This window comes from Gracilinanus agilis, chromosome 2, assembly GCF_016433145.1.
Source record: "Gracilinanus agilis isolate LMUSP501 chromosome 2, AgileGrace, whole genome shotgun sequence".
Lineage (NCBI taxonomy): Eukaryota > Metazoa > Chordata > Mammalia > Didelphimorphia > Didelphidae > Gracilinanus > Gracilinanus agilis.
The window spans coordinates 49,066,400-49,085,356 of record NC_058131.1 but is presented as its reverse complement, the minus strand read 5'-3'; the positions used below and the strand labels follow the sequence as shown (position 1 = coordinate 49,085,356).

Genomic DNA, 18,957 nt, shown 5'->3' with positions numbered 1-18,957 from the left:
ATTGCTTTTTACTTCTTTTTTCTTATTAAACTCCTACTTTCTGTCTTAAGGCAATTGAGGTTAAGTGACTTATTGAAGAATACTGGGGAGAAGAGGTGTTTTAAGATGTTGAACGAGTTTAAAAAAAAAAAAAAGCAGGAAGGGGCCAGTTTATGGAGGGCTTTAAAAACCAAAGAAGATTTTAAATTTTATCCTAGTAGTAAGTGGGAGCCACTATAGTTTATTGAATGGAAAGTGGCATGTACTTTAGGAAGATCAATTCGAAAATTGAGTCAGGAGAGATTTAAGGCAGAGAGACCAACCAGCAGTCTCTTGGCCTTCACCAGTGGTAGCAGTGTGTGAGGTGAGAAGAGGGAACTTTATAATAGAGATGTTAGGAAGGTAGAAACCACTATGGGGAAACTAGGAAGAGCAGTGTTTAGAGTACCAGGCTTGGAGGCAGAAAGTTTCATCTTCCTGAGTTCAAATCTGGCCTTAGATACTAGTTGTGAACAAGTCACTTTACCCTGTTTACCTCAGTTTTCTTATCTATCAAATGAGCTGGAGAAGGAAATGGGAAATTGCTCCAGTATCTTTGCCAAGGAAACCCCCAAAAAGGTTAAACATAACAGAAACAATCAACAACAACAAAGAAAATGACAGGACTTGGCAACTAATTGGATTTGAAGGCAGAGAGAATAACAGTCAGGTATGGTACCTAATAAGTCACTCTTGAGTGACCAGGGGGCAAGGGTGGTATTCTCCACAGTATTAGGGAATTTGGAAAGGGGGACAGTTTGAGAGGAAAGATAATGAGTTACCTTTACACATGTAGAATTTTAGATGTTTATGAGCTACCAAATTAGAGATATCCAATAGGCAGTTGGAAATGCAGGACTAGAAGTCAGGAGAGAGGTTAAGGCTGGACAAGTAGATCTGAGAATCATCTACATAGAGTTGAAAATAGAAAGCATGACAACTAATAAGATTACAAGTGAAATAGTATAGAGCTGTGGTGGTGAACTTACAGCACATGTGCCAGAGATAACAGAGACCTCTCTGTAGGCATGTGTACTGTTGCCCACCAGAGTTAGTATTACTAAAAAGATCAAGGGACTTGAATGGAGTTGCTTCCTTCCCCATCTCCATTGCCCCTCTGTTCAGCAGCCCAGTGGAAGCACTTACTCCCTCCCCAGAGTGGAGCACATGGACTACTCCCTCCCTTTCTCCCACCCCCAGGGGGTACAGCACCCAATCTGGTGGGGGGAGGGGCATGGTGCACAGTGTCTAGAAGGTTCACCATCACTGGTATAGAGGCTAAAGAGAAGAGGACCCAGGACAATCTTGAGAGACTTCTATACTTAGTGGGCATGATGGGAGGGTGTAGATAAAGAATCCAGCAAAGGAGACAAGAAGATGTATCAGCTCTATGCAAATGAAGAAGAAGAAATAGGAGAGAACAGTGTCAGAACAACTTAGATGAGAATATCAAGAAGATAATTATTGATGGTGTCAAAGGTCAAGAAGGATGAAGATTGAGAAAAAGCCATTAGAATTTAAAATTGAGATTGTAATTTTACAGAGCAGTTTTAGTTCATGATGAAGTTAAAAACCAAACTGATGTGAGAGAAAAGGAGTTTATTGTAGATGATTGTTCTATCTAAGCCAATAAAGGGAGAAAAGATGTAGGACAATAACAGGAATGAATGGATAAAAGTGATGTTTTTTTGAGGGGCTGGGGGAGCACAAGCATTCATGTAGGCAGTAAGGAAGCAGACTATAGACAGAGATTAAAGTTAAGTGAGAGAGAGGGCAAAATCTGCTGGAGAAAATAGAATGGAATGGGTTCATTTGTGCTTGTAGAGGGATTTGCCTTGGCAAGGAAAAAGACTACTTCATGTGAGATGAGTTGAGAAGGAAGTGACAGAAAGCATATGAGTGATGTGAAATGAGGAAAAGAGGGGGCAGCTGGGTAGCTCAGTGGATTGAGAGCCAGGCCTAGTGACGGGAGGTCCTAGGTTCATATCTGACCTCAGACACTTCCCAGCTGTGTGACCTTGGGCAAGTCACTTGACCCCCATTTCCTACCCTTACCACTCTTCTGCCTTGGAGCATTGGCAGTATTGACTCCAAGACAGAAGGTAAGGGTTTAAAAAAAAAATGAGGAAAAGGAGGGGATAAAAGGGAACTTATATAAAAGTGAATGGCTTCAGCTAGAGGAAGACCCATGAGAGATATGAGGAGAGATCAGAAGGTTTGGAAAAACCTCTGTGATGAGTGAGGTAATGAATCAGGGATTTCTAAAAAGATTAATTGCCTTGTCTAAGTGAGGGCCTAGTTAAGATTATATAACATAAATTTGTAGTATACTCAGCAGGGTTTCATGATTTTTCTTCACCTTTATTCAAGCAAGTATGTAGAAGGAAAGACATTGGATGGTGGAAGTAATCCAAGTCTGAGGGTTGGCAGGGTAAGAGCTTTGGTAGAAAAAAGAGGCAAGACTTTAAGAGATGACATTGTAGAGTTGAACTAGTTCCCCAAAGGTCAGGTTTGGGGAAGGCAAGAATATAGCCTGTGATGCAAGAGGGAAAGCCAGAATGAAGAATTTCAGAATTCATAGAGATGTAAATGGATCTGTGTGGCTGATATGGGATGAATATAACATTAAGGAATTGTGAGGTTAATATGTTTGAGGAGGAATGTTTGTTAAAGTCCTCTAGTTTGAAAGGAGGAGTTGGGGAGGAAATAGCAAACTTATTAATGAAGGAAGGAGACTTCCTTGAAGATGAGTAGACAACAATCACTAAACTTGCTGGAGGATGAATGTGTTTTGAATGAAAGAAAAAGGAGAAAACTAGCCAACAAAACACATTTTAAAATTATTACTGTCATAATATTAGCTGACATACAATGCTTTGAAATTTGCAAAGTATTTTCTGCTATTTCATTTGGACCTTTAAACAGTAAGGCGGTATGGTAATTTCTACAATTATCCCCATTTTACAAATGATTAGTGATTAGAGAGGTAAGTGACTTCACTGTGTTCATACAGCCAGTAAGTGTCAGAAGGTGGCTTTGAACCAAGGGCTTCCTGACTAAAACCTAGTATTTCATCTTCTCTGCCACACTTTCTCTTTTTCTGGGTTAAGTCTTAGAGGGAGATTCCATCCTAGTTCTTAAGGATCTTGGGTATCAGCTATTAAAGACTCTTGGGAAGGGGCAGCTAGATGGTTCAGTGAATAGAGCACCAGGCCTGGAGTCAGGAGGACCTGGGTTCAATATGGCTTCATATACTTCCTAGCTATGTGACCTGGGGCAAGTCATTTAATTTCCTAGCCCTTACTGCTTTTCTACCTTAGATATTAATGTTGATTCAAGGACAAAAGGTATGGGGTTTAAATAAAAGCCACAAACTCTTAAGAAGATAAAATGTATCTGAATAAGTAGTAAGACTTTTAGGAGATCAAATGAAGAAAAAATGAGGTAGTGCTTTTTAAAAGATTAGGAGAAAGTACCTATAACAGTAGAAAGGGAAGGCCCTGGAGGTTGTATGGGGCAGTGGATGAAATGATGCACTTGGAATCACAGTTTCCCAGATTTAAAGCTGGCAGGGGGGCTCTCTAGTCCCACCCTCTCATCTTACAAAATGCTTATAAAAAACTGAGGCTCAAGAACCCCAGTGACTGAGTTCCCCAGGGTACATTTGGCACCATTAGCATGGCAGCATCAGGCCCTGGACCTAATTCCTTTGGCTCCAGACCAGTGGCTTTTCCTGTACATTGGAAAGCCTGCTTTCTGATCCCAGCCTTTACTTACTCTTACCTGGAGGCAAGTGACTTACTTTATTTGTATCACTTTCTTTCATATGTAAAATTTTGATGGACTAGATGATCTCTAAGTGTCCTTCAACTCTAAACTCCTGTGACTTTATGTTTTTGGTGATCATCAAGCCCAGCTAATTCATTTAATAATTAAGAAAACTATTTCTAAAAGTTAAGGAATTTGTTAAAGATTATGGAGTTAAATTGTTAGAGATGATAATACTGACATTTATATAGCACTTAGTGCCGGGCACTGAGCTAAGTGATTTACAATTACTGTCTCATTTGATTCTCAGGACAACCCTGGGAGGTATAGTAGATGCTATTATTATCATCCCTATTTTACAGGTGAAGAAATTGAGGCAAACAGATTAAGTGTCTTGCTCAGAGTCACACAACTATTGTCTTAGGCTGGGTTCAATCTCACATCTTCCTGACTCTGGTGTAGTATGAACAAAAGTGCAGTGGGAATATGAGAGAATTCACTAGTGGAATGACTGACCAGAGTATAGGGAATATGAGGGGGAGTAGAATATGAGGAGGCACCAGGAACATGAAGGACCTTGAACTGAACCTCATGTCATATTTCATAATGGTCTCTCAATTTCCAAGCTCCCAAACATGTAGCATATCTTTCTCTGCCACTTTAATAACCAAAAGTATAGAACCAAACTCCTAGGATCATAGAATTTAAAACAGCTACAAGAGACCTGAGAGATGTTCTGATCCAGTCCTTTCATTTTCCATCAAGTAAGGCAACTTAGAGGATGTTACAGGATTAATCAGTACCAGAATTAGCATTTGAACCTGGGCCTCTGACTACAAATATGTTCTATCGCCTTCGCTACAATGCCATTCTCTCTTTAATAAAATGTCACTTTGGAAAGGTCAATTTTTTTTTTTTTAATTTGTGGTGGGCTGCATCTGTGGAATTTTATTTTTTAGACTGGGGAACCCATTGAACAGCATGAGGAGAGTGCTAGCCTGGAGTCAAAGGCAACCTTAGTTTGAATCCTGCCTCTTAGTAGTAGTAGTTTTATGACCGGTAGCAAATACCTTGTTCTCCTCTTAGCCTCCACTTCCTTGTCTGTAAAAAGAGATAAGACCTATAGTTCCTGTGTCACAGAGTTGAGGTAGGGAACTGGTGAGTTAATGTAGGTAAAGGACTTGGTAAGCCTTTAGGTACTGTCTCAATGGTAGCTGCTGTTGTTATCTTGCTTAGTACTCTTAATTTCTACATAATTTTTGAAGTTTGGTTCTTAAACAACATCATGATTTGGGAGGCAGCTCTGGGCTGTCTTCTATTTTACATTGATTATTGGATAGCAGGATTCTTATAGGCTTAATTTAATTTCTCTTGTGTAATTCCTATCAGCTATGGATCACCTTTATTCTTTCATATCTATAATCTATATATTTCCAATTATACATAAAACCACTTTGTAACATTTGTTTTTTAAAAATTTGAGTTCCAAATTATCTCTCTCCTCACCACCATCCCCCACCTTGAGAAGGCAGGCAATTTGATGTATACATGTGCAAGTTGTGCAAAACATATTTCCAGGGGGTAGCTGGGTAGCTCAGTGGATTGAGAGCCAGGCCTATTGATGGGAGGTCCTAGGTTCAAATCTGATCTCAGACATTTCCAGCTGTGTGACCCTGGGCAAGTCACTTAACCCCCATTGCCTAGCCCTTGCCACTCTTCTGCCTTGGAGCCAATACATAGTATTGACTCCAAGATGGAAGGTAAAGGTTTAAAAAAAACCAAAAACATTTCCATATTAGTTATGTTAAGGAAAACAGACCAAAGAAAAAGGAAGATAAAAAAATTATGCTTCGATCTGCATTGAGACTATCAGTTCTTTTTTTTTTTTTTCAGTTCTTTCTGTAGAGAGGGATGACATTTTTCATCATAGGCCCTTTGAAATTGTCTTTGATAATTGTATTTCTAAGAAGAGCTAAGTCATTCACAGTTAATCTATGGTACAATATTGCTATTACTGTGTACAGTGTTATCCTGATTCTGCTCACTTCACTTTGCATTAATTCATGTAAATCTTTCTAAATTGTTCTAAAAACATCCTGCTTGTCATTTGTTATAGCACAATAGTATCCCATCACAATCATATGCCACAACTTGTTCAGTCATTTGATGGGCAATGGATCTTTTTTCTAAATTGGCTTATTTTACCTTCCTTTTAATTTCTTAATCCTTCTTCAGACTCCAATATTGGCCAGAGCCTTGCAGAAAGTTAGCAAAAACAGTGAGGACCACAACAGAGAGAACCTAGTTACTGAGGAACAATTTATAGCAACTTTTGCATTTAATTTGTAAGGTATCAGTCACCAGAAACTTTTCTACCCTTAAGTGATACAGGCATATATTTGTATGCCCATGTGTATATATTTTTGGTCCAAACCTATGTCTTTGTGATACAGGGAGTTCCTGGGGAGGAAATGCCTTCTGATATTGTGGATTCACAATCATTTTGTAAGTTAGTCTTCCAGGATTTCCTAGGGTGCTGAGCAGTTCTATGAGCTTGCCAGCCAAATGGTGTTAATTCCTAAGCTAGCTCTTTCTACAACCCTAGGTATACCTCAGAGCCAGAAAGACCAGAGTTCATATCCCACTTCAGATACCTACTGGCTCTCTGACCCATGACAAATAACCTGACCTTCTCAGTGCTTCAAGTAACAACTTAAAATTAAATTATGATAGAATTACTGATCTATGTTGGTGGGGGTTTCCTCAAAACTATCAACATCACATGTCCAGGTAAAAAAAATTAAAAATCATATACCCACAAAGATATCTATGTCCCAACCTTTATGTTGTGATACTATTTACTGTCATAAAATTTGGCCTGCAGTAACTGTATTCATATACTTCTATGACTGTTGTGCTTGGATTTGATATTACCAAACATATATAATTCCCACTGTTTCAAATCATGCAATAAAAATGAAAGTTTTCTTCTTTTGGGCCGAGGCTCTCTATCAAAAATAAATGGAACCTGTTTAATTTCTGTTTTTCCTTTCTTTTACTCCAAAGGGGAAAAAATATTGCCTAAAGCCTAATAATACCTTTTGGTATTTTCATCCTGTCTGGCTTCAGTGTTTCTTAGAAAGTAATCCAATAGCCAGGAATGCCTAAAGCAAGCAGTATTTAGATTTTCTGCTGTTAACAGCAGGGGTTATAAAATTTTTCCATATATCACCGTGGCAAATTTAGTTTCTATTTTTTGGAGAGAATCACTTTTTTTGCATTATGTAAACAGAGGGATAAACCCCTTTCCCTGTCCCCTTGGGGTTCCACCACCCTCAGAGTAAGAAAGTATCCTAATATGTAGCTGGTGCAGAGGATACTGATGAGCTTCAATGTTTTAGTGTCTCCAGGGAATCCATGTTCAGCAGCTGGTTCTGCGGGGAAGACTGACATCATTTTCCCAGTGGCTGTATTCGAAACCTCCCAAAGGTACATACTTTTCTTCTGAAGTTATCTAGAAATATCTTTTTTTTTTACAGGAATTCAAAGAGCAGCTTTGCCATTGGCTGAGAGTGAGTTCTAGATAGGTGATTTGCCTCAGTGCAGTAGGGGAGGTGGACGATGCTGAAAAGCGAGTGAAATTTGCAGAAGGTAGATGGTTCATGAGTCCTTAAGGCTGTTTACTTTTGTATGAGAACTGAGTGTGTTTCTTTGAGCAGGAAAGTCAAAGTAGAAGTTACACACAGGCTAGACTCACAAAGAACTTGTACTAAGAGGCCAATGCTGGAAAATAAATACTTTTTTGTTTGAAGTAGCAGTAGGCTGCTGGCAGATCTTTGGTTGTATACAGTGAGTGACATGACATTCAGAAAAGCATGCTATGGGCGCTGTAGATTAGAGAGCTGATATGGCCTTCCACTGGGATTTCTTCTTATTCTGAGATTAGCAGCTGACTTCTTGCTCTCCTAGGAAATATGGATATAAATGTTGATTCTAGCAAGCAAAGAGGGAAGGCAAGAGTAGGCAAAGTCTAGGTTCTATCCCAGTTTTTGTCTCTTGAGTTGATGTTACATAAAGACTTTTGAAAACTTACCTGAGTGTGGCTGATAACATTAAAGTCCTAGAACCCAGTTGTTTTGTCTCTAAGGCTTTGAGAAGTATTTTAAGAGGATTGGAAGAAGCACGGGCACAGAAGAATCAACACCTCCAAAGAAAGGTAAAGGAATCCTTCCAAACTGCCAAGCTTCGCATCTAAACATTTTTTTAAATTAAAGAATTCTTATTTTGACCTGCTGATCACATCCCAAGGAAAACATCCCCAATTACATTACCTTTTGTGGGCCCTGCCCATAATCTCCAGCTGTCTTAAATCCATCAACTTCATTCCTTTGTTTTGGTTTACCAGCAGTCATATTCTAGTCTTATGCCTGGAAATAGACTGCTAAGTGACATCCTGTAAAACAGTTTAAGGGTACAGATTACTCCTAATTTGTGATCCAAACAGATTCCAGACCTGAAAAATCAAGATCATTTACATTGTGTGACACAAAAGCCTTTTCCTACCAAGGCAGTCCTGGAGTAGTAGGAGGAAACCCAGGCTGGCTTCTGGCTCCAGGAGATCTGGTTTCAAGGCTTGCCTTGTCCACTTGCTGACTGGTGACCATGGGCAGTTGAATTCATCTCTATTTTTTCTTCTGTGAAATGTGGCTCAAAGTTCCTGCACTTCATAAGACCATTCTGAGTCTTCTATGAATCTGTTAGATAACTGAAAACTATTACTCACCCATCTTCTTGTTTATCATTTCATGTCTTGTTTGGATTGAGAGCATATCAAGAGGATCCACATTTGTCAGAGCTGACCTAGGATGCTATTGGTATTAGTTAATAGCAGAGAAACTCTACCATCATTTTCATACAGTAATCCTGTTTTTTGCCTGCTTGGACTTGCAGGAAGTTTGTCCTTTGGGCCTGGCCTCTCTTGGTAAATGATAAAATTTTACTAGATCAACTTCATTTGATTTGCATGAATTTAATAATTCATTCTTGCTTCATGTTTTCTTCCTATCATTTTGAGATATAAAATGGTGGTATGGTGGAGAGGGAAAGGCCACGAGCATATATCCCTGCTGTGGACCAGGTACTGGGTTAAGTACTTTGATAGATATTATCTCATGTATATAAAAACATGAATAAATATGATTATCCTACAAAAGGAAAAAATTTTCATCAGGAACATAGCAGATAATTTTAATGATTTTGATGTAGAGGTATAAAATTTTCTTTAGTTGAAATTTTTCTGTAAATTTTTAACTTTTTAAACCCTAACTTGCTCTTGGAAGGAAATTAGGAATCTTTTTAAGGACATCAGACAACAGCTATGCGCAAATACAAAAACTTGGATAACTGTAGCAAGCTTCATGTTTGAGAGAAGACATCCCATCATTTAGTCTTTGATTAGAAGAAATGATGCCCCCACAGAGCAGCACCAGCATCTACACCAGCATTCACAGCAGCCAAAGGCCACAGTAGCTCCTGATACTTTGAGGTCTGAGACCCACAGATAGATTTTGGTATGAATGTAGGACTACTGACCATGAAAGACCTACTCCTGATGCTGATTCCAATCCTTCTTCTTCAGGGCTAAAGTCATACTGTAAACTGACCAAGAAATTGAGCAAATATACCTGATAGGGATAACTGAAGTTGCTTCTCAACAGTTAACTTAAAAAAAACAACTTACTTCCTGTCTTAGAATTGATACTAAGTAAAGGGTCCAAGGCAAAAGAGCAGTAGGGGCTATACAATTGGGGTTTAAGTAACTTGCCTAGGTTCACGCATTTAGGAAGTATCTAAGGTCAGATTTGAACCCAGGACCTCCTGTCTCCAGGCATGGCCTGCTATCCACTGAGCCACCTAGCTGCCCCCCAGTCTTTTCAGAAAGACACATTAGCAACAGGGACTAGGGTAGTACTAGCAAAAGATATATATATCTATATAGATATATAGAGATCTATCTGATATATTTAAAAATAAATGGGATTAAGCAACTTGCCTAGGGTCATACAATTAGAAAGTGTCTGAGGCCAGATTTGAATCCAGGATTTCCTGTTTCCAGGCCTGGCTCTCTCTCCACCTAGACACCCAGCTGCCCCCAAAAGATATTTTCTTGAGGAAATTAGCTAACATTTCTGTAAGAATAGCTGAAAGACCCTTGTGAAGAGTGATGAGAAGAACAAAATAGAAGGTCTTTATGTAGTGCTGACAGATGCAGGTTTGCATTATGCAAAGTGGATCACTCTGCCACTAATGGACCTGCTTCTTGGACCCTCTTGAATCATTCTTTGCTGCTAAACTATCAAGATAGGGACCAAGTGAGTAATTTTCTGGAAGAGTTTTATTCGTTGACACTTTCTAGGAGACTTCATATGTTTCATTTATCAGTTTCCATGGATTCACCATTGATTTCTACTAATCCATTCTGTCAGCCACTTAGTAGTACAATGACTAAGTCCTGTTGGTCTCTCTTACTTGTTCAGCCTCAGTTCTTGTTGCTGTTAGGATAAGTTGAATTTTTTGTTCAACTCTTGGCATTTTTTTTCTAGCCTGGTATCTTCCCCTTCCAGTTTCTGAAGGTCATTTGCTGTTTTTCTCAAGCCAAACTTTGTTTTCTCCCAGATACTGGTGAATCAAAGGACCATGGACCAGGAGGAAATGGTGGTAAGAGAGGAGGGAAGAAGGATGACTTTGCATGGTGGAAACGGCTGCAGAAGGTGTGTAGAGTTTTAATACTTAAAATTAATCCAAATGCAAATAAGCATCCATAGCTTCTGTTGGGCTCTTTTTTCAAGGAACAGTTAACTTTAGAATTTGAAATTTTGGGTAGTCTAATTCTTACCACCATGGGGGGCAGCTGGGTAGCTCAGTGGATTGAGAGTCAGGCCTAGAGACGGGGAGGTCCTAGGTTCAAATCCGGCCTCAGACACTTCCCAGCTGTGTGACCCTGGGCAGGTCACTTGACCCCCATTGCCCACCCTTACCACTCTTCCACCTAGGAGCCAATACACAGAAGTTAAGGGTTTAAAAAAAAAAAAACACACCACCATGTCTTCTTAAAAAAAAAAAAATCCAGGTAGGATGGAATCTGTATACAAACTTTCAACCCTAAAATCAGCCTTTTATAATGGGATTTTTTGGTCATTAATGTATTTCCAGAGGCAGTGGCTGAGTTTTCCTCAAAATAAGAGCAGCCCTTTGAACCAGTCACATGTAGCTATTGTGTACTTAGCAGAAACAAAAAAAAAAGGACTAGATGTGTTAAAATAAGGGAAGTTTTGAGGCAACTCTAGTTATAAAACCCAAAGAAAAAGAAAGCTATTTTTGCTTCTCTAGAATTTGAGAAAATCTTTTCATTTGTGGGAAATTCATTGTTTTTTCTTCCACAGGGAGAGTTCCCTTGGGACAACAAGGATTTCCGCAATCTGGCTGTCATGGGAGCGGGCTTCACCATGGGATTTTTCTACTTCTATTTCCGAGATTCTGGAAAAGAAATCACTTGGAAACATTTTGTACAATATTATTTGGCCAGAGGACTGGTAAGAGAAAAAAAATATTGTATATGTGACAAATAGAAAGACAGCAAAAATTCTACCTTACCTATGTATTTGAATGATTTCCATACACATTTTGTTTTCACTGTTTGATTGAGGGTGACTAAGGAAATTCCCTGGTCCCTTTTGCTGAAACCTTGCATTGGAGATGTGAAAGAATTACCATTTCTGGATATGGGCAGCTGAAGCATTTCTTTTGATGTATTCATGGTCATATCAAATGTACTTCAATCTTTTGGTGTGGAGGGAATAGGGAATCATCATCTTTCCATATTGCTTGAACTTACTTTACTTCTAATTCTTTCATTGTCTACTAGTATTACATGCCTCCTGAAAAGTAGCATAAAATACACATTTTACATCTTTGAATAGCTCATTACTTGTTTCTTTTATTCCTTAAGGGGCATGGATTTCAGTATGTGTCAGTATTGATCTTATGTACCAGGTGATACTGAAATTGGATAATAGTAGTATTCAATGGGCACCATACCAATTCAGATTTAGGAAAGAGTAAACTTTTATTTCTCATCCAACCTATTTGCTAAAGGAAAATAGAATTTTGAAGAATTGAAGTGCATCCAATTTGTTTGTTTCCTTTTGACAAAGAAATCTTGAAATGATTGTCTTTAAATATATTTAGATAAAAGTTTCATCTGGGCTTTTAATTGTCAGACCAGGAGTACCAGCACACTTCTCTTTATTTTTATTACAATTCTTGGAAAGAATTGATTCTTTCAGTTAATGGGTTAGAATCTGAACAGAAGAGAAGGTAGAAAAGCCAGGAATATTTGGGGTCTTGAAGAGAATAGATTTTGCTTTCTGTGTTTTCCTTTTCCAAGTGATTCTCAAGGTGGTTGTTTGGTGCAACTGACAATAATGTACCCATTCTAGAAATTCAGCCTGAACTTAAACTCCAGGGAATATCCTGTTTCATTCAAGTGTGTATTGTTTCTTTTCCAATTAAATTCTGCATGATTCTCTGTTCTAATAACCTTTTTCTTGTACTTATGTGGCAGAACTTAAAATCTTCAATTAAAATAAAATGTTAACTCTTCTTTTGGGGAGTATAAAAATGTCTTCCTCTGCAGTATGCAGATCACATTTCTTATAGGTAATGCTTAGCACTGACTTTAGGTTCTCTGGGAAATTTAATATAGTACGGGAAACTAAAATGTAGATGTGAACGCATTGTCCTTTTTAGGCCATGAAGGCTGAGGCAGACTTCAAATGGCTTAAAGCCTCGTCAGATCAGTAAACTTATTTGTCATCTCAGTTTAAAATGTGCTCAATGTGGGGCAGCATATTGCATGCTATCAGTCTTAGATAATAGACATGGTTGCTGAAAGTACTTTTGTTGGCATATTAGCCTGTAACATACAACCAATTCAGTGAGATTTTTATGGAACAGTATATTGTGCTAGAGAAAGTGTGACAGGCCACTTGGGCTGTGATATCCAGGAAAGAAGAGTAGGACAAAGCAGAAGCAACATGTTTTCTTATCTTGTTAACCTAAGCATTATAATGGTAATATCCTGCTTGAGCATGTGTTAAAAATATTGTTACATCTCATTTGGGGCAGTTAGGTGGCACAATGGATAGAGTACCTGGCCTGGAATCAGGAAGATTCAGACACTTACTAGCTCTGTGATCCTGGACAAGTCACTTCATTCTATTTGCCTCAGATTCCTCAGGTTCTTTATCTTTAAAATGAGCTGGGAATGGAAATGGAAATGGCAAACCATTTCAGTATCTGTGCCAAGAAAACCCCCAAATGGGGTCACAAAGAATTGAAACAACTGAAACCACTCAGCAATGAGAGCATCTCTTTTGGGTGGAAAGAACTATGAATATGATTGGGTCATTGTATTATTTGAGGTTGTAGATACTTTAGAATTAAAAACATTTGTCTAGCTGTTTTTGAACCCCAAGAATAAGACCTATATTAGTTATTTCAAGTTTTGTTGGGTTTATAATTGATTATTCTGGGCCTTCTCCAATACTACCTATTTCCATTTTTCCCCAAAAAATATTTAAACCAGTCTGGTCCCACCAAGAATGTATTAGAATGCTAGTTTCCCCACAGCCCTATTTACTTTGGATTTTATTTATTTATTTGTTTTGCTAAATGGTGTATTTGATGGTTAACTTAGGTTACCTTGATTTCTTCCGATTTCTCTATCGGTATACCAGATTAATTAGTGATTTGATTTCAGTGGAACATACTTAACTTTCTAGGATCATAAATACATTTAAAATTATTTCCTTTATGGTCTGCTAGACAAGAAAGTGTTCTCCATGTATTCTTATTCATTTGGATTTTGAGACCTTTTAGTTCCTTGGCATTCAGCTATACAAAATGTTAATGTCTCCTCTAGAATTGATTCCTATTTTTAAAACTGTAAATAGATTAACACCCCAGGCTACCAATGTCCAAATGAGGAAAAGGAACAACTAGATCAGGTACTGTGGAGAGTTAACCTCTCAGAGAAAGCTGGAGGGCCCTTGGTCTCTGCATCTTAGGCAGAATGCCCAGACTTCACCATTCAGTATCCTGTGTCCATAGCAGCCAAGCCTTCCTCTGCTTAGAGAAGGACTCTGCATATAGAGCGGATGTATCTATATTTCCTAGGTGGACCGACTTGAAGTTGTGAACAAACAATTTGTGCGTGTGATTCCTACACCTGGATCAACTTCTGAGGTGAGATGTGATCTCAAAACTGATTTGTCCAGGCATATTTCAGTAACTGGGTCTTCTAAGTAGGCAAGAGTACTGTATGATAACCAACCATATTTTTTCATTGCTTGAATTACATTTTAAGGGCTACTCTCAGTAAACTGGGAGGAATCGGAAGTAGGAGTGGTGAAGATAATGGGCAAACTGGGAGGTGGTTTGCCACCACTCTGTCCTGTGATGTTGAACTCAAGTTTACTCACAGCCCTAAGGACAAAGCAAAAGATCCTTCTGGCTTATTGACAAGTGGTTGTAACCATTGGTAAAATAGTAACCACTGACCAGGTATGCACTAGGCCAAGGCTGAATTCAGCTGCATTTGTAAGGCTTAGTGATGAGATCAAATGATCGTGGGCAAGGCTCTCTAAGAAGCAGCATTGGTGTCTAAGAGGGATGGGGTAAATTGCTGTATTGTTAATGTGCTTTGCAGCACCATTAGATCTTAGTATCTTGGTCTCTGCAGAAATCTGTGTGGTTTAACATTGGCAGTGTTGACACATTTGAAAGAAATTTGGAATCTGCCCATTGGGAATTGGGAATTGAAGCTGCTAATCAGGCCGCAGTGATTTATACAACAGAAAGTGATGGGTAAGTAAAAGAAAGGGCCTCTTGGGAGGTAGATTGGTGTCATGTTCAGCCACCATCTTGGGCATCTGGTTCTTTTTTGAGGGCTTGACATAACATGCCACTACTTCAGAGGTTTAAACATTAGCTAATATTTAAAATGCCTGTGTGAAGAGGGTGAATTTATTCTCTTTTTCATTTGGGAAAACCAAGCAGAAAATTTTCAAGCAGAATAACCTTCTCAAGGAATTAGCAACAGAGCCCTCCTTTGGGCCTAGCTCAATTCACTTCTCTCTGAAACCTTCTTAACTACTTCATTCATCCCATAGTGATTTCTCCTTTTCACTTTTTGTGACATTCAGTATTTTTTGACACCCTTATGCTGTTGGCTTGTATTATTACTTCCCACTTTTATTGTTTAACATTCTGCCTGTGTTGTAGCTTATCTCACCAACTGAACTATGAAGTCTTTAAAGGCAGAGAGATTATGGTTATTGTCTATATCCCACAGTTCGAAATACAATGCTGTACCTGTAGTAGGTACTTAATAAGTATTTGTTATGTGAGTGGATAGACAAACCCATGGAATATAATTTCAGAAATTCTTTCTTGTGATTGATGTTGAGCTTACAGTGTTTCTTAAGGTAATATTGACTGGCCTCAATAATGTATTAATTCCCATACAAACAGAAATGAGACAATAGTATTATCCTGGGTACTTTGTTTTAATAGTTTATTTGCAGGGGCAGCTAGGTGGCTCAGTTGGTTGAGAGCCAGGCCCAGAGACGGGAGGTCCTGGGGTTCACTTCCTAGCTGGGTGATCCTGGGGAAGTGTCTTAACCCTAGTTGCCTAGCCCTTACCACTCTTCTTCCTCAGAACCAATGCACGGTATTGATAATAAGAAGGTAAGCATTTTTATATTTAAAAAAGAAAACAAAACTTATTTTACCCAGGTAAGAGACACCATTATATTCTCGGACCAGTTCCTTATAAACAGAACATTTAGAATCAGCAATGAGTGAGAAGATAAAAACAATGAGATTGAATTTGGGAACTGAGTTTATAAAATATTAGGATCTGGGGGAATAGTGGGTAAAACGTAGTTTAACTTCTAGGGAGCTGGATGCTGGAATGTTTAAAACCCCTTACGGAAGTATTAGGAATGAAAACTGGCAGAATCGGGGAAATAGCATTGTACATCCTAATTTTAAAGTATTTTTTAATAGGCATTTGCCATATTTCACATGTAACAGTGAAATATTTAGCCAAAGTGCTTTTTTACTGCTTTAAATGATAAAGATCCAAAGTAATGTTCCATTGCCTTTCTCTCAATGATGGTGATATTTGTGGTGTTTCATTGTTCTTTTGCAGTTCTTTTTTTAAAAGCCTGATTCCCACTCTGCTTCTGATTGGGATTTTCCTCTATGCTCTGAGACGAGGCCCAATGGGAGCAGGACGGGGAGGACGAGGAGGGGGCCTCTTCAGTGTTGGGGAAACAACTGCCAAAATCCTGAAGAACAACATTGATGTGCGTTTTGCTGATGTGGCAGGCTGTGAAGAAGCCAAACTAGAAATCATGGAGTTTGTGAACTTTCTTAAGAACCCCAAACAGTACCAGGATCTTGGAGCCAAAATCCCAAAGGTATTCCCCTCTCCCCACCCCCATCCCTTTTTTGGGCAGTTGGGGTTAAGTGACTTGCCCAGGGTCATAACTAGGATGTGTCTGAGGCCAGTTTTGAACATTGGACGGCCCCTCCGGCCTGGCGTTCTATCCACTTTGCTAACTAGCTGCTTCACCAAAGGTACTTTCCCAAGAAAGTTTCATTGTATCAGTTCCCAGACCAGGGAGCAAAGTTCTTAAAAGTAGGGGTTGGTAGATCTTTGACAGCTTGCTTGCAACATAAAAAACCAATAACTACTCTCTAGTAGAGAGAAGTGACATGTCTGATTTTATGTTTTGTTACCTCTACTGTGCTATAAAATGTCAGCAGTCTGACAAAGGTCTTTTGGCCTTGTGTAGGAATTCCTTCATTCTCTGCTTTGTAAATCAGAACTGCTTGTGATTTTGCTTATTCTGAATCCCAAACAATCTATGTTTTAGATCATTGCCAACCCCTTAGGAATTGAAATAGCTTGTCATTATTTGATTTGTGAGGCATTGTCAACTCCATTCTCTACTTCCCTTTGATCCCAACCCACCACAACTAATAGGTCATTATTTAAATTACATGGGTTTGGAGGGGGGGAAGTGGATTTTAGTAATACTACTTAAGATAATTGGAGATGCTCACAGGTGTTGAAAAAGCAAGGTTGGAAATAATTGGTATAAATAATAAATTGAACCCATTTTTGCCTTTTTCAGTTATAATTTTCAGTTATAATAATAACAATAATAATTACATTAACGATTGCTAGCATTTATATAATGCTTTAAAGATTGCAAATCCTTTTATATTTATTTCATTTATCCTAACAACATCACTAGGAGATAGGTGCTATTATCCCCATTTTATATAGGAGGAAACTGAGGCTGAGAGATTAGGTGACTTACTCAAGGTCACACAATTATTACATGTCTAAGCATAGATTTGGATTCAGGTCTTCCTGATTCCAGCACTCTGCCTACTTCCCTAATTCTCTGTCTTTCATAGTAATAAAATGAATGTCAAAATCTCTTGTTAGGACATGTATTTATGATTTAGAGGTTTTATTATCTGAATGCACTCCGTAGCATTCAGTGTGATTCCTACTGGCCAATCTTCCTTTCTAGATGACAAACTGTTACCCTCCTGTTTCAGGGGGCTATGCTCACTGGTCCTCCTGGTACTGGGAAAACCCTCCTGGCCAAAGCGACTGCAGGGGAGGCCAATGTTCCATTTATCACTGTGAATGGCTCTGAGTTCCTAGAGATGTTCGTGGGCGTTGGGCCTGCAAGGGTAAGTTGCTTAGACTGTGCCATTGTCCTGATACTCCTTCTGCTAGACCCAGACTCCTACCTACCTACCTGTAAGGTCTCCCCCTGAGGCTTCAGAGTCCTAAGGATAAAATCAACTTAGGCCAGAGGTTGAGTGGAATCCTGCCTCCAGTGAAATCCTTGACCTTGCCACCATTTCTCATAGTCAGCGGCTCAGGAATTATAGCTTCAGACTTACTCATGGGGTCTGGGATTTCAGAAAGGGTTGGGGTTCAAAAGGCCCTTGAGTCTTGTAGGTTTAAATAATACAAGGGAATTCTTCGTCATGCCAGTGAAGGAATTGATGGTTTTGTTTTAGGTTAGAGATATGTTTGCAATGGCTCGGAAAAATGCTCCCTGTATCTTATTCATTGATGAGATTGATGCAATTGGAAGAAAACGAGGTCGAAACAATTTTGGAGGTCAAAGTGAACAGGAAAACACCTTGAATCAGATGCTCGTCGAGATGGATGGTGAGTTGCTATGTACTTCTTTGTGATTTTGGTCTTTGCTTTCTGGGTTTCATATTGTCAGCATGTGTTCAAGTCTGGTCCACCTCTAGCCCCTTATATCAATTCAAGACTTCCTAGAAAGGTCATCATTCCCTGGTGACTTATTTTCTAAACACAAATGCTTTTAGTAAAGTGGAGTGCTTCCATTCATTGTCACTAGTGATGTCCATCCAAGCTTAGTTGGACGTGGAATATTCTTAGCATTTGACAGAATTGGGAGAATTGGTGTGGGAAGGGAAGAAGGTAAGGGAGAGGAGTCCTTCTAAAGTTTTTCCGAATAGTGACATCCCAAGAATGTTTTACCTTAACTAAATGAAAGGGAGAGCAAATAGGCAGCGAGGTGGCATAATGGATAGAGCACTGGACTTGGGGTCAAGAATACCCAAGTTCATATCCTTAATAGTTGCACAACCTTGGTCAAGTCACTCACTCAGAGTCTCATTTTATTCTTCTGTAAAATAAAGGGTTGGACTTAGTGGCCTCTAGGGTCCTTTCCAGCTCTAAGTCTGTTATCCTCTTAAGGAAGGAGCTGGGAACAGGAGGAACACTCACACGTACTTTCTCTTCCTCCTCATTTCTCTTTCCCTAATTCTAGAGGGTTTGGTAGATCTGTAGAGACTCAGGCTAGAGAGTCTGGATGAATTTGTGCAAACTAAGATTGATAGCCTTGCAAACTAGCCCTGGGAACTCATAGATCTGCATTTTAGCTATGAGCAGGGCCCTGGGAAAAGCTGCTATGTTAATAGAATTTGGTCTTTTTTTTTCCTCTCCTCTCCTCTCCTCTCCTCTCCTCTCCTCTCCTC

At 39.1% G+C, this 18,957-nt stretch overlaps 1 protein-coding gene across 1 annotated transcript in view; it reads left to right on the top strand.

The window, feature by feature from the left end:
- Window positions 1-18,957, top strand: part of LOC123234596 (AFG3-like protein 1) — a 31,451-nt gene that overhangs the window by 1,099 nt on the left and 11,395 nt on the right. The window contains exons 2-10 of the mRNA XM_044660519.1: window positions 7,188-7,275; window positions 7,934-8,002; window positions 10,462-10,556; window positions 11,229-11,378; window positions 14,023-14,091; window positions 14,588-14,712; window positions 16,061-16,331; window positions 17,488-17,625; window positions 17,962-18,115. Of these exons, the coding sequence (XP_044516454.1) occupies window positions 7,188-7,275; window positions 7,934-8,002; window positions 10,462-10,556; window positions 11,229-11,378; window positions 14,023-14,091; window positions 14,588-14,712; window positions 16,061-16,331; window positions 17,488-17,625; window positions 17,962-18,115 (1,159 nt within the window). The remainder of the gene's footprint in view (window positions 1-7,187; window positions 7,276-7,933; window positions 8,003-10,461; window positions 10,557-11,228; window positions 11,379-14,022; window positions 14,092-14,587; window positions 14,713-16,060; window positions 16,332-17,487; window positions 17,626-17,961; window positions 18,116-18,957) is intronic.